We start from the raw sequence: 16,108 nt of genomic DNA on the forward strand, positions 1-16,108 counted from the left end.
TCCATTCTCGGTACCATTCCATGACTTTCTGCTTCGACTCCGCCACCAAGACAATGTCATCTGCATACAACAAACACCAGCATCCTTCTTTCTTCTCACTTCCTCTGTCAGTACATCCATCACACAAGCAAACAGTAACGGCGACAAGACTGAACCTTGATGAACACCAACTTTACCTCAAAACACCAGATCTAGCACCTTCCTCCGTAACCACCGCCTCTACACCTTCATAAGTCTCCATAACTGCCCGAACCATATTCTCTGTCACACCTTTCTTACGCAGCGCGTACTCGATCACCTTTCTCGGAACTCTATCAAACGCCTTCTCCAAATCTACAAACACCATATACAATTCTCTGTCCTTCTCCAAAATTTCTCCTGCAGCTGCCTCAACACAAAACACGCATCCGTCGTTCCTCTCCCGGTATGAATCCATACTCTTCCCCATCCGAACAACTTCCCTCAACCTTCTTTCAAACACTCTCTACTATCTTCAACGCATGCTCCATCAGCTTAATAGTCCTGTAATTCCCACATACCGTCGCTCCTTTGTACAGCGGGACCACTAGACTCTTTCTCCATGTACTCGGCATCTTTGAGCCCTCAAAACCTCGTTCACATTACAAACTCTCTCACATAGTTCATTGTCCAACATTTCGCTACCACTTCGGTCCCGTTTTCCTTTCTTCATCTTGCGCAGAGCCGCCGCCACCTCATCAACACACTATTCCCACGGCCCAAAACTTCATCCGCTTCAACTTTCTCATTTCCACTATTCTCCCAATCATCCACACTTCAACCGTGTCCCCCTATCTTCCACCTTCTCCAGTTCTTCCATTTCCTCCTTCCATTCTCTTTCTGATTCTTTCTTTCCTTTAGCCACTTCGCGCCTTTTTCTTGAATCCAAATCGATCCTATTCTTCTCCACCTTTCCACTTCCTTTGCTCGTTGATCCCACCACCATGCCTGTTCTTCTACTACCGCCTTTACTTCTACAACATACCTTCTCCGCTGCCTTTAAAACACCCTTCTCCAAGCACGTCCATCGCTCCTCCGCCGTCTCACCCTCAACATTCAATGTCGCAATTTCGTCACGGAAACACTGCTTCCCTTCATTCGATCGTAACTTCCATAGCTTAAGCCTGCCTCTACCCTCAACCTTTCTCCTCTTCACCTTCCTGATTCTCCAGTCCATGACCAGCAACTTGTGCTGGGTCACACATTCTTCTCCTGCAATCACTTTTGCATCCTTCACGTTTTTCCTCTCTTCTTCATTCACCAGTATATAATCGACCACCGTCCTACTGTTACCAGATTCATACGTCACAAGCTTGCTTTCTTCCTTTATAAACCACGTATTCACTACCACCATCCCACAACTCGCTGCTAACTCCAATATCGCCTCGCCTTCAGCATTCATATCACCAACTCCAAAACCTCCATGCGCACAGTATCCTTTTCTTACGCTTGACCGTTCCAATCACCAAGCATCACACATCGCCCTCTAATGTCTGCTCTCACTGCATACACGCTGTCGTATAACTTTTCCTTCTCCTCCGTACTTCGTCCAACCTGCGGAGCATACACCACAACGAAACTCACAACTTCGGCCTCAATAACTACAATCAACTCTCAGGACTCTGTCCGAAACTCTCTTCACTGCTACAACCGACTTCGCCCAATCCTCTCTTATCGCAAAGCCAACACCATTCGTGCCACTTCCGTTTCCCTTCCAAAACCACTTAAATCTCGCTCCATTATCTTCACCCTTTATGACTCTCGTACCTTCACCTTTAAACCTTACCTCCTGAAACCCACACACATCAACTTTCCTTCTCTTCAACATGTCCGCCACTTCTGCACTCCTTCCCTTCATTGTCCCAACGTTCACTGTGCCTACCCGAAGGGTGACACTTCCACAACCATTCGATCCGGAGATTCTTCGCACCCCCTGCCCACTGAAGGGCTGCCGGGGACTGGGGGCCATATCCTCTTTTCCAAAGTTCATGATTTTTGTTGGAGCAAAAGTTTTACGGTAGGATGCCCTTCCTTACACCAACCCCTTTTAGTCGTCTTTTACGACACGCAGAGGATACGTTGGCGCAATTCTAAGCCGGCAACCACACGGCAATAATTTATAACCTAATAAATTAATTTTAAAAGGTATCATTATATGTAGCCAACTAAAATCTTTTAATTCAAAAATAATGCAAATGTTGTGGATCAAAATCATGTGAAAATTTTAAACTTTGTAAACATAGAAATTTGATCAGTATGTATAGAAAGTGAAAACTGGCTATAATGCTAAAAATAAATTTTGAAAACCATCATGATCAACGTGTCAGTTACATGTATACGTTACACGTACACAAATTAACTTAAATAGAATATAATTTATGTTGAAAACATCCTTTTAAAACATATTATTTGATTATTGATAGCCAATAAAAAGCCAATAATTCTGGTAAAAAAACTCAAGCTTTTCAGAAGGTAACCTTAAAAACATTAGGTTCTTTAATTCTCCGAACTCTTTTCACCTCGACAGATGCTTTCATCTTTGATTTTTCAATCTCAATGTTTCCGCATTTAAAGTGAAAAGATCCTGACGTCCCTCAACGTCCTTTGAACTAAATATCCCTCATCCGTGTGTTTGGGAGCAGGGAAATATGCTGTTAATATAAATAAACTGAAACAAAGGCAAACATGTTGTTATGTTATTATGTTATTATTCAGTAGCTAAATATAAAAGTCAGTTCACCTTAACGGGCAAAGCGGTGTAGGTATTTCATATCTTGTCTAATAGCCACATTTTTTTGATGTGCGTATAATTAGAAAATTAAATTGCTTCTTGATACATTGATTTATTCCTTTCTAAATAGTCTACTTTACTTTTTAATTGAAGAATTTCTGTCTCAACCATGGAAATGTTATGATAAATCAATAATGCACCAGCAAAAGTTCAGAATGATGGAAGAATATGGGCAGAAAAATCCAAGAAACGTTAAACTTGTAAATGGTGTAAAGATTATTTGTTCTGAAGAGTTTTTGCTTGGTAAAGGAAGTGATGGAACTCGTGTTTACATTGGACTCGGAAAAGATGGTTACGGAAAAGCAGTAAAACGATTGCTTCGAGATAACTGCGCGGAGTTAGCCAAACGAGAAAAAGATATTTTGAATGAGTTTAATGCCAAGCGTTCAAATTATATTGTGAATTATTGGCATCTTGAAGAAGAACCAGGCACAGATTATTTGTATTTGATATTAGATTTGTGTGAAGAATCGTTAGAGAGTTTTGTGAAATCTTCTACTTTGCAATATCTTCAAAAAGCACTTCCTACAATTCTTATGCAGATTTTAAAAGGTTTAGCTGATCTTCACAGCGGTCCGTGTCCTATTCTTCATCGGGATTTAAGACCATCAAACGTTCTTCGAGATGTACAAGGAAATTTTTTAGTCGCGGACTTTGGTATAAGTCATATGTTATCTGATGAAACTTCGACACATTGGAGCATACAAAGAGGAGCTAAATATTGGATAGCTCCAGAGTCATATAACGCATCAGATGATACAATTAATAAAGTTCGTTACAAAAAAGAGTCTGACATTATGGTAAGTTCTTGAAGTAGAAATAGAGGTCCAACTACAGGTCAATGTTGTTTTTGCATTTGAATGTTGTATTTGGTACGGATATCATTATCACTGCCACTGATATCATTATCACTTTTAAATAAAATTTTTGTTTACCTTCATTGTACAGTCATATAGTGGCGAAAGAAAAATTGTACTGTATAAAATATAAAAATATGTATATGTATGATAATGAATTGTTGTTATTGCCTTATTGGTTTTACGATTGTATGTCTCTCATTTAGATTGCTCTAAAAAATTATGGCTACGACTCTTAATTGGAGAGCATTTTGCTAATTTTTTCGAACTGAACTTGTATTTTTGCAAGTAACAAATAAGTTAACTCCATTTTTTATTGAAAATAGAATGCCGGAATGGTGGCTTATTATGTTGCAACAAAGGGGAAACATCCTTTTGGAATTGAACGGCATAGACTGGACAACATTTTGAAAGGAAACCCAGTTGGCTTGGATGAAATCGAGGATGTCACGCTCATAGACCTTTTATCGTGGATGCTACAGCTAAAACCGGAAGACAGACAATTGGCCAACGAAGCGTTAAAACACCCTTATCTACAAACCAATAAGGAGAATTTCGATTTTCTGTGTGATGTTGGGAATGAACCAGAAATAAAGACATCATCACCACATTCTCTTCCCTCAAATCTTCGTGAGCAGTTAAATCTTTCAATAGGTTGGATGGACCGTATCGATCCTGAAGTCTTTAAACATTTCAATAAAGTATCCGACTCTACATGGTTAGGTTGCTTAAGATTTTTACGAAACGTTCGCCAGCATTGGCATGATAAACCTCGTCCACAACTGTCATCATGTGTTAAAGATGGAAACTATCAAGAGTGTTTTCTTCAACTTTTTGAGGAACTGCCTTATCTAGTTCACAGAGCCATAAGATTGAGTGACTGGAAGGCAAGACCTGATCTAGAGAAACATTTTCCAAGTAAGACACAGAAATGAGTTTTCATTTTTGATGGCCAAGCTATAAATTAGGGGTCTATGACACTATATTTGTTGTTTTCACTCTAGTTCTCCTCTTCATTTACTGTACTTAATGCATATATATGTTTTGAATTCTGTATATTGCCATTGCAAACATTTGTTAGACAGTGAACATCCTGTAAAACTTGAAGAAGGCAAGGGAAAGAAAAGCGAAGGTGTTATTGACTACGCTGAACTTAACGGTAAATAGCTATGTAACAAACTAATTCTGTGTACGTGTCACTTTTCTTAAATATTCTACCAAAATTCGTAATCTCTTCACTTGTATCTGGTGCATCGTTTTCTAATTTTGTGCAACTGAAAATAACGGTTCAAGCATGTGTGATAGTACTAGCAATAGTCAAAAATCTTTAGACGAGATTAACGATTTGTCCGATATCCAAAGATAGTGACGAGTACCTACGAATCATGGTGATTCAGAGACTTTGGCATATTTTTATCGTATGGTAAAAAGAAGCTTATAGCTTATTATATTGTCAAACTTGTAAAGAATACATATGCAATATTAAATATTGTGTATCTTTTGCTTTAAGTCAGCAAATGCTTTCACGTCGTATGCATTAATGCTGAAATTGCGAAAAATGCTTGCTTAGAAAAAGAAGAGAGTTTTCGATTAGAGTTATTAATCCTTTTAGCAGCTCATTTCACTTATTTTCTTTGCATGATTTATCCTAAGTGTAAATGGTCAGATCAAATGACGAATGGAAAAACAAGAACATTATCGTTTCAATTTAAAGCTAAAATGTGCACATCAATGAAGTCTTTTTATTGTCTGCAAAAGAGGTTTATGGGAAAGCAATTGGCAAGAAGGAAATAAATGATACCACAATTCAAGATCGTCTTTTATGTATGTTTTAATTTGAGGCTCTTAAGAAAGTTAGATTAAGTAACCAAGTTGGATATTACATGGCCAGATTGCTATGAATTTTCGTTAGATTTTACAATGTTATATAATTAAATATTTTTTTGTCTTCAAATGACGAACGATCTAAAACTGAAGGCGAATGAAATTTAAATTTGATTTCCATACATCATGTTTGTTATTTAAAATATACAATAAATTTTAACATGTGTAATTTGATAATACATAGCATTTCTTCAAGTGTAACAATGTATAACAATACATATAACTATATATAACAATATAATATGGATGTTATGACTTGTAACGCAATTAAGGAGTTGCTCGATCTGTGTTCAAAATCCGTTGTACTTTAGCGTTATATAAGTCTTTCGTATGAGCTCCGAGCGTGAGTTCAATGTACTAGAACGCTATTAAGTTTATGTACGTCACTACAGTACCACTGCAAAGGGTAAAAGATTGATACACATAAAAAGAACAACTTATTGTATTGGGGAAATAGGTAATATTTGAATAAAATGACACTTTTATGTGAGGTTGTGACTATTTCCTAGTATTTCTTTTGTTGCAGCTTTGAAATTGTTAAAAGAAAATCTGTGTACGCTGAGGTTAATGATGACGAAGTCAAAGTTGTTGAATTTTTGTCTATTCAGGCTTAGTTGTGTTGCATTTTTCTTTAGACAAAAGATGGTATGTTTTAAGCCACAAGCTTTCATTTATGAATTTTAGTCTTTTAAATACTTAGCCAGATCTGTCTCTTTCAGTCATTTGTTACTTGTTACGTCAAGATTTACATTCTCAGTTTATTTCCATTGATTCTATTATTGTAGTGTGTATCATTGATGTGTATGGAATTCAAAGTATGAATACTGCCGAGGGACTCCAGCTTAATTGCCTTCATGCATGTTTCGTTATTTTAATTGAATTCTTGTTTATTTTACATTTAAATATTACAACATTGTCTTAGTGCCAACTCTAGAAATTTCTGAATTGAAGATTAAATTCCTAAGAACGCGAGACGGGGTCGGCGGCCATATTTTTTAGCCACTAAGCATTCGTAAATCGTTATCCTATGAATATTTATCCAGGGAGTAAGTTGTCGTATAGTCAGTGGTATAGTTAATTACGTTAGTATTCTGTGCATTCTCTGTGACGATGGTGTTAGTATCAGAGTTGTAAATTGACAAGTAAGTAAACCTGTTAAAAGCTTGATTGCCCTAATCTGAAGACAGGATGCATTGTATTCCATTGTATCAGTTATCAGCAATATGCTTCACTCTTGCTAGCATTGTTCGTTTTAACGAGTGGTTTATGATATATTGGTTGTTAATAAGTATGGGGCGCGAAGTGTTTCTTTATTATTTACGGAATTTTTAATGTTTAATTTCATTATTTATTAAATAACCAAACGTAATAGGTTGGTTATTTCAAATAACCAATTTGCCAAAACATGGTTATTTTACAAATAACCATTTTTTGGACTAGCATAAGTTTGGTTGTATCAAATAATCAATTGACAAAATTTAGTTATTTAATAAATAATGAAATTAAACATTAAAAATTCCGTAAATAATAAAAAACATTAGAAATCGTCGTCATGGATTTACCTCACTGATCTGATAATAGACTGGATATAGCTTCTACAGGTAGCAAAATGAAGCCTAATTATAGTAGCGAGAGACTTGCCGAGCGGAAATCGAATTCGTGTGATAAAATTAATGCCCAACATAAAGTTCCGATTAGAGCCATAGAAATAGCACATGCGAGAATATATTTTGTTTCATTGCCAATGCAAGATAGTTCACTGTTCGCTTTCCAATTTCTGAGGCTGTTATGATCTAGTATACGTTTCAATTCTTTAGAAATGAGACGAGTTACTTTTTTTATCATTCTTTCTTTATGTTGAGAGATTGTTGACATTTTATTTTTGCTGTAACTTTATTTTTTCATGAGCAAAGTACTACTGATGCTTAAACAAGACAAGTTTGTTTAGTTTCTTTCGCACTTTATCTTTAGTTTCCATTTTTGTAGTTGTTTTTCTCAAATGGTATAGTCGCACCTTGAATATTCGAAAACCCATGTTTGTAAACGTTATCCGGCATACATTTCTATTAAATGAAGATATGACATTCATACATTTCTATAGTAATTTGTATCTCACCGTGGTACCCGGAAGTGGATTTTGCATATATAATTAGGCTTCACTTTTGCTTCCTGTAGAAGCAATATCCAGTCTATTATCAGATCAGTGATTTACCTGCAAACGTTTGTTCATAACTCCCGACCACAGAATAGATACATACAGAAGCGCCACTCGATGTCGGAGCCTTTGATGTTCCTGTCCCCAGCATCCGGGCAACTTTACACGGTGGCCATGTTTCCAGCCAGATAAATGCAGCCAGATCGTAATATAATATATAGTTCTACGGATGGGTTTTGGCAAATAAACCCAAATATTTCTATAGATTGGCCATTTTTTTAATATTTTTTTGTGTGGATACAGTTAACACATCAAGCTCTCAACAATTTATCATTAATTCGACGTCCGTTTTGATAAATGAGGGTTTATTCGGAATATTTACAAAGTAGATATGTATCTGACGAGATGCGTACTCGGTATATGGTTTGTCGTCAGTTTTAATTTTATCATATAAGAATTCTGCAGAGAATCTTGAAGACATTTGTTCTAACATTTGAAATCTCGGTCTTGGCTGAAACAAGTGACAAATCAAATTATCCTCTAGTTAGTTTATATATTGCAAACAACGTTTGGCAGGACATTCGAATCACCAAAATTGTCTACCCTGGTGTTTTAAACTATCAGAAGCGATGCTGCATGGCCACTATGAAAGTCATCTGATGCCAAAATATTTTGTATTCATCACAGTTGTGACTTGTGAAGCTTGAATGACTTTTTGAGCAAGTTGGAACATAAGCAGCAGCATGTTGGCCTCCACCAATAAAGTGCTTGAATAGCAATTTGTAAAACATATACTGCCATATGGTCGACATGACTTAACTTTGTTATTTCTGCCTTTTTAAATTCAATCAGGAGATTATTTATATATTTGACATGGATGCTTATTGATGATGTGAGAAGTGAACATAAAAAAGCTTCCTGAATGCTTTTGTGAATTGGATTGGTGTTGGCTTGGCACAGTTTCCCCCTGTCAAATGTTTTAAAAAAGTTTTCTGGTGTATCTGTGTTTCACCTTTTGGTAAACGTGTAAAGTATTACGATTTAAATAATGGCATTAAGAGTAACTATAACTGGTTTTTGTCAGAATAAGTTCTATTTGTGACATGATTTCTTACAATAAAAATTTTAATTTACTGAATGAAGTTTATGGATTTTAGCAAAAATTGAATTTTCGAGCCCTTTGTTGCAATAATTTCTCTCTGCTGGTTGATCAGTGCGGTGAATCAGACATAATTCTAATCATTTTTCACATACAATTGTTGGTCACAACTCACAAGTGAAGTTTAACCAAAGAGGTAAGCTGTAGGAGCTTGACAATATGTTTGACATAATGGTAAAGTTGTTAATTTAATTGTAACAATTTATCAATAACTTCATTCTTTAAAAAATTGTAATTTCATATATTATTTATTAAAAATAAGACAACAAAAAACATCTTTATTTGTAAGTTAATACAAATTTGACAGACATGATAGCCACAGGAACTCAATATACAATTACAAATAAAAACTTTCAATTACAATTATGCAGACAAGCTACATTGTAAATAAAAATCCCCGATTCAAGAATCAAATATAAATTAGTTTAGTCCAAATTTTATACTAATAACGTCTTCATCTGAAGAACGTTCTTTACGCACAGTAGGTCGTTTTATCGCTTCTATCAAATCCGTTGACCATTCTAATAGGAAACTCTTTACTAGAAAATACAGAAATGTAATCACACTAAATATATTTATTACTTTTGCCCTAAATTATAAATTCTTAGGGAAACTGCCGTTCAATATAAGAGACGTTCTAAACATGGATCTCGCATACAATTCAAGGCAAGAAACTATAAAACCCGTAAAATTATATTTGACGAACGTATTTTACAACAAAACTGTTTCTCACCTCATATGCTTGGTATCCTATCCGATGGCATTAAAAATTTTCTCCATAAGTGAATTTAAATTCGTCAAATTTTCGAAAAACAACTCTTCATAATATTAATCTATATACATTCTGGCCAGTTTATCTGGCTGGAGTAATGGCGGACGCAAAAGATGCGCACTTAAGAACTGGGTACAAGTAGGGGACAGATTTTTCGCTGAGTGGCGCTTCTGTATGTATCTATTCTGTGTCCCGACCATTGAGCTCTATAAGACCTGGAGGGGCAAAGGGGCCTGGGCCTCGTGGTCAAAAACATGGCGGTAATGGCGGATTTTGGTGGTCAAAACTTCCACTTTAAAATTTTTTTTCAATATTCACTCCCTCCTGATTTCTAATACTGTTTGTATGAACGAAAACAAGTGAGAAAAAAAAACAATTACGATACCGACAGCATATCATGTGAAAATAATGCTTCAGCATTGCGTGAAAAACACAGTACAGACACACATCAAAATAAAGAAGATCGACGGTAGAGGAACGCATACTTTGGATGTAACATTTAAGTTATTTTTTTACATTTTAGCCTATTAAAAGTGAAAATCAAACGGCATTCTTTACTAGACCTGTCAATCTCGTCAAACTTATACATTATTTCATGCTTTTTTGTGTTTGACTGTTTGTCAACAGTTTGTTGCACCTATTTTTCTTGCTTCAAATGGATAAATCTGTGTAAAAATGCTCCTAAGGAAGCGAGAAAATGTTTGCTTCAGTCCTACGACATAAGTCAACTAAAATTTACCATGGATAAGTATCATAAGTGTATTGTCATTACCTGATAAATCTACTGAAAACTCATAAAGAAAGTATGTTGAACTAGAAGAGCTACAAAAGAAAAAATTCAAAACACCATGACACTGTTGCTTGGTAATTTGTATTTTGTAAACAGCTTGGCAGAATCTTGGATCTATTACTGAACAGAACTACATTAATTTTCCATTGAAATTACAAACTTGGAAACTAAAGTGCATTGGTTTCTCTGACAAAAACACTGTCTATTGCTGCATGAAGGCAAAATAGTTATTTGACAGTGTAGGTGAAGAAATTTATCAAGTTCTATAGATATTATTGTGCATTACTTACAGTTTTGGAATTGTGTAATATATGTCATGAACAAGATATAATTTTTCAAAATGCTAACCCTTCGAGCACTACTACTCTTCTGTTTTGCTTAAACAACTTACAGCTACCAATACTAATTATTTATATGTACAAACTAACATTTGAGAATTAAATGATAAACAACTTGTTAAATCTTTGTATTTTACATCAAGCCTTTGAATTAGTTCCTTTTATCTCTTGGTAAAAAATATTAATGAAAGACTTACAAATCAAGTTTCTCGAAAATAGTATTTTGTACAAAGAAACTAAATAATTGGAAAGGTCACATGTTGAAGACAGACTTTGCTTCTTTGACTAGGTTGCTTGACCATGAGCAAATTTAAATTTGTTTACAATTTGTTTAAAGAATTCTTTTATTGATTTCTACTAATTCTTCATAAGACACAAAGAATTTCTTTGCCATCTATTTTGCTTCTTCTACATTCAACTTCATTGTAACCAATGCATCCGATGTGAATTTGTGGATCATCTGGAATCATACCAAGTATGGATTTGATGAGATGAGACAATAATATGTTTAATTTTTCATGCATATTAATGATATAATCATAAGCTACTGTTGAACAAAAATTTCAAGGTAGAAACAAATCTTAGCACATTGTTCAACACACTACTTTTATCTTGGTTTTGAAGTAGTAACCTGTTTACTATAACAATAAATAGTTCATTTACAGAAACGCTAAGTAGTACATTAAAATTGTTTGCATAAATCCAACTTTCCAATCCCATTATAATTGTCTACACTATACAGTCAGTCAAATTGAGCAGGCAAACAGTTTAATAGTTATTTTTATTATACAACATATACCATAGTTCTCATTAATTTTGCATGGCACTGCATTCAATTTCAACACAACTCTGTTGTAAACTTTCCCTTCATCTTTTCAAAAAAAACATGAACAAATTATGCCCCATTTTTGGGAGGTAAACTCAATTCAAATCAGGAGAGTTTAGCTTGATGCCTTGATCATGATACAAGATGGATGCAAAACTCGATAAAAATTGACAGCTTCGACACGTCTGGCGAGCGATTAAGTGAAGAACAAACAAGACTGGACCAAAATAACTTTAAATTAAAACTTAGTAGTAGAAACACTCTTCAAGTATCGTGTTAAAAACAAAATAGTAAAACTAATACTGTGCTACTTACCGGAGTCATGAAATGTTTCCTTTTCTGTCGCTATTTCAGCGTCCGCAAACCACAGAAGTTGGCAATTTAATAAATAAATTTTAAAAAAGTGTTTATGTTAGGAAAACAAAAAGTTTTGATATTTTCTATACTCGCAATTGTGGTGGTCAAATCAGGGTGGGCGACAAAAATTTTATTTCATGAGCCCGCGTCTCTCCGCTGACTTTGACCACCAAAATCCGCCATGTTTTTGACCACGCGGCCGCGCGCTAATAATTTATAGTAATTTTGTTGATCATGATGTTTCCCCTCCAGTTATTATAGAACTCAATGGTCCCGACACTGGCTAAGTTACATCATTTGGCAGGAACACGTTTTACAACCAAGACAAATTTAAAAAGTAAGTTTTATCAATAAATATCGACTTAAGAAGAATTATAGGATATACAAAATTCTCTAGTTTAACTTTAGAGACATAGTAAAAATATGAAATGCTCATGGTTTAGAATAAGTCTTTCTTATTTCCTCCGCCACATGTTTATTCGTTTTTTAATTTGATATGACAAAACAGACGATACATGAACAATTTTATTCATATGGCTTTGAATTGGTCATTGGAAATGTATTGCATTCCCATAATTTTCTTAAGACAAACATCGTCCATCAAAAAGGGCATTTTCACGACTTTAAACCGCCATAAAAATGGAATAATTTGATCAAATCAAAAACTTTTTTACTGATACACTAGAAATCGCACTTAAATTTAATATCGCCAATGATATATGGCCCGTAGATGTAAAATTTGTTTATGTAGCACATAAAAATCGTAAAATCACATGTAAGCCCCTGTCAAACATGATTAGCCAGGCGTTGTGTATAGTATGATGTCGTTGTATATACAAACAAGAAAAACACAATTATTTATCAATTGATATAAATTATTTGAATGAATCCAGACAATTCATTTTATTTAAGGCTGTAAAACTACATGTGTGGTGTCTCAAACATGCTGAGTATTGTATAGGGCCATTTGCGCTAAAGACACGAGGCATAAATAACCAATTAAAGAAGTCCCGAGGGGCTGTTTAAATAAGTCCACTTCTAAAAGTATTTTTTTAAATTTTTTTTCACTTTTTTTGGTTACATATGGTTACGAATGAATTGGTTACATACAAATCTAACCTATTGTGAGAAAATGAGACAACATTATTCATTATCAAGAATTGGTTTACTAGTTCAATGCATTATCTCTATGGGTTGGTAAATATGCAGAGGTGCATAAAGTTGCAATTTGTTTGTGATTATTTCTTCGAAGCTCAAGGAAAAGTGAATGAATTTATGTGTGAATTGTTGGTGATTGATATGAAAGTATCAAGCACTTGTGATATGTTGAAAATGAAGACTTATTTAGTTGAGAAATTTTAAAGTGCTACTGAAGTGAAATTTTCATATTTCGTTTTTCGATACAAACGTTTTCTCTGTATTTTACTGATCATTTTGAGCTATCGCCCAATGAATTTAGTCGATGGGAACGCATCGAACTTTGCGTTCAAACATGGCATATTTGCTTGTTTTGATGCGAATTTGACTTTGAGTGCGTGACGTCATTTAAAGGACGGAAGTTCAATTTTAAAGCTCTTAGTATATAAAAATTATATACGAACAAGCATATTTCCAACTTGAATTTTACATATTTTATAACTTCTCTTCGCAAAAATTGCGTATATTTAGTGACAAATGAGCAACACGCATAGGTAAGCAACATTTACAATCGATTAGAGTTTTATAAACTTCTTGAATTAACTTATATTTCTCAATAAACTGGGTGTTGCATCCTTGACGTAGTCTGTGGTTTTAAAACCCATGCAATATTATCACAACGCACATAATATAAGGAGAATAATTTTTTATTAAGTTATTCAAACGTAACGATACACTGCAAGTTTAAATATGGCGAGTAGGCAAAATTCTGCAAAAAATCGTCGAGGAGGACAATATTGTGTTGCTGGTTGGCCCAACGGAAAAAGTTGTACAAACAGTCAACACACAGAGGGTGTCTCAGTACATCGTTTCCCCATGAATGACAAGGAGAGGCTGAGTAAATGGACAAAATTTGTTAGGAGACATAGGCCAAAATTCGTTCCTCAACAGTACTCTGTGCTATGTTCAATGCATTTCGCAGATTCTGCATTCACCGTGAACGCAACAGTTGCAAAATCGCTAAACATGAGACGACAATTGCGCTCTGATGCTGTTCCACTCTGTAAAAGGCATTTCAATCCAAGGTGATAAGAGCAATCGCGACCGCAGAGTTGCAAGTACAAAATTATACAAGTTAAATTACACAAGTTTGTATGCACAACCTGGAAATGCATGTAAATGTGTCTTATTATCTTCAACAGGTGTTGCGTGAAGTAACACGAAGTGTAAAAGATGTTGAACCCGCTGTTAAACATACTGATGATGAAGGGAATTCTGACGAGTGTAACACGACAGAAAGCGTTGATAGTGAACCAGTTAGAGAAAAAGTCCCAGAAGCCTTAAACAAAACGTTCTCGGATCGAATTTCCAAAACTGAGGCAATCCAATGGCATTTGGATAGGAAACAACTATCTTCAACACCATTGTTTCCCACATGTAAGTTGTTCATGCTACCATGTATAATAGGTATGGCCAGTGCATTCTAAAAGTAAACACATTAAATTGTTATTTATAGATCAACAGCAAGATGTACTGCAAGCAAAAGGTTTAGACAAAGAAAAACAAGCTGCTTCAACAGGTCCTTCAGATCCAAAAAAAACGCGCTTATGCAAAAATTGTGGACAGCTAATGAAAGGACATCCAAAAAGTCATTGTCCACAAGAATTACTTGACAAACATTCTTAGCAGGCCAACTTTAAAGTTAGTTATAAAATAATATACTATGCTACAAAAAATGTTTCCTACTTCTATCAGTTTCTTTCCTGTGCTGACTTGTAGCCAGCATGTTCTTGGCCTAGGGGATTTCGTAATGGAAATTGTTTTCGGATGTCTGTGTAGATACATGCAGGTAATGGTCTAGAATTTTCCCAACCAAGGCATCCACACAGCCATCGAATGACCCAACGGCATGCAACTGCTCTCAAGTATCTATGAGAAATTCAAAATAGTAATTTCTATTTGATTATTTATTTTGACTTCACACAACAAAATTGCGAAGCATCACAGCACAATAATGAACCACATAAAGGTAAAAAGTAGAGATACATGGCAAGATATTAATCATTCGTTACAAAACAAAATTAGCAATCAAAAATGTACTAACTCATTTTCATGTATTCTACGACGCTTGTATGACCTTCCATCTTGGTCTCTTAGAAGTGAGCCAACATTCTTCAAGACTGTAGCATGTGTCACAATCATGTACTCTTCGTGAAGAGTAACACAGCTAATTTTTTCAATGCTACCATCGAATACCAGTTTATGTAAAGTAGGCCCAACCTCTTGACAACAACGGTATTCAATGGCATCTGTCAGCAGTTGAGTACGACACAAGCTACATGCACACCTATAAAAAAGTGGTTTGTTATCATATTTATGCACCACGACATAAGGACAAAATAACATGTTTAATTCATGGTTTAATTTCTTCTAGAGTTCTAATAACATTTATCAACTTACCACTTATCTAACTGAACGGTTCCTTCGAACCTCGCTTCCAATGTTCGAGGTTCTAAGCCATCTGCGTCTTCTTCAACCGACACAAAATTCTCTCCGACTGCGTTCGCAAGAGGTTCATTTTCGTAAGGATTTACAACTGAATTAGCCACAATTGTATCCTCATCGCCGGAATTCGAAAGTAAATTTTCATTTTCCATATCTGAGTTTTCAGTATCCGAAATGCGTTCGCTTTCACTGCTTGAAGAACTCATATTTTATTGTGTATATGTGTTAAAAATCTAACAAAATACTAGTAAATCAATGCTCATACTTCGACTTCCGTCCTTTTAATTACGTCACATCCGTATAATATTTCAGTAGTAAAAATTCGCACGCGTAACCCAACTTTGAGCAAAAATTTATTGATGATCCCGTGCTTCAATATGCATAAAAATTATACCAAAGTGATCAGGAAAGATAGAACTATTTGATTATAGAAAAAAAATCGATACCCAAAATTTCACTTCAGTAGCACTTTAAGCATTTATTATGAGCTGTTCTTTTGTTTACCAGTAATTATATCTA

The 16,108-nt window shown here is 35.0% G+C and overlaps 4 protein-coding genes and 2 long non-coding RNA genes across 6 annotated transcripts; 3 read left to right on the plus strand and 3 right to left on the minus strand.

Annotated features, from left to right (window-relative positions):
- Nucleotides 1-784: 784 nt before the first annotated feature.
- Nucleotides 785-1,420, minus strand: LOC124437940. The gene has a single exon (XM_046987901.1). It carries the CDS (start codon nt 1,418-1,420, stop codon nt 785-787), a length of 636 nt encoding a protein of 211 aa, XP_046843857.1.
- A 1,493-nt stretch (nt 1,421-2,913) lies between these two features.
- LOC124437941 (serine/threonine-protein kinase/endoribonuclease IRE2-like) lies at nt 2,914-4,345 on the plus strand. Its single transcript, XM_046987902.1, has 3 exons — nt 2,914-3,609; nt 3,993-4,183; nt 4,321-4,345. The coding sequence occupies exons 1-3, from the start codon at nt 2,944-2,946 to the stop codon at nt 4,343-4,345; spliced, it is 882 nt and encodes a 293-aa protein (XP_046843858.1). The 5' UTR covers nt 2,914-2,943.
- A 17-nt stretch (nt 4,346-4,362) lies between these two features.
- LOC124437906 lies at nt 4,363-4,844 on the plus strand. Its single transcript, XR_006945896.1, has 2 exons — nt 4,363-4,584; nt 4,748-4,844. It is a non-coding gene; the product is annotated as an uncharacterized LOC124437906 (long non-coding RNA).
- A 4,267-nt stretch (nt 4,845-9,111) lies between these two features.
- LOC124437899 lies at nt 9,112-16,047 on the minus strand. The gene is made up of 3 exons (XM_046987877.1): nt 15,545-16,047; nt 15,281-15,431; nt 9,112-9,322 (listed from the first exon to the last, which is right to left on the minus strand). The coding sequence occupies exons 1-3, from the start codon at nt 15,793-15,795 to the stop codon at nt 9,302-9,304; spliced, it is 423 nt and encodes a 140-aa protein (XP_046843833.1). The 5' UTR covers nt 15,796-16,047; the 3' UTR covers nt 9,112-9,301.
- On the plus strand, nt 13,828-15,165 carry LOC124437898. Its single transcript, XM_046987876.1, has 3 exons — nt 13,828-14,198; nt 14,287-14,521; nt 14,601-15,165. The coding sequence occupies exons 1-3, from the start codon at nt 14,133-14,135 to the stop codon at nt 14,768-14,770; spliced, it is 471 nt and encodes a 156-aa protein (XP_046843832.1). The 5' UTR covers nt 13,828-14,132; the 3' UTR covers nt 14,771-15,165.
- On the minus strand, nt 14,202-15,252 carry LOC124437905. Its single transcript, XR_006945895.1, has 2 exons — nt 15,189-15,252; nt 14,202-14,567 (listed from the first exon to the last, which is right to left on the minus strand). It is a non-coding gene; the product is annotated as an uncharacterized LOC124437905 (long non-coding RNA).
- Nucleotides 16,048-16,108: the final 61 nt, after the last annotated feature.

This window comes from Xenia sp. Carnegie-2017, unplaced genomic scaffold (genome assembly GCF_021976095.1).
Source record: "Xenia sp. Carnegie-2017 unplaced genomic scaffold, XeniaSp_v1 HiC_scaffold_18, whole genome shotgun sequence".
Classification (NCBI taxonomy): domain Eukaryota; kingdom Metazoa; phylum Cnidaria; class Anthozoa; order Malacalcyonacea; family Xeniidae; genus Xenia; species Xenia sp. Carnegie-2017.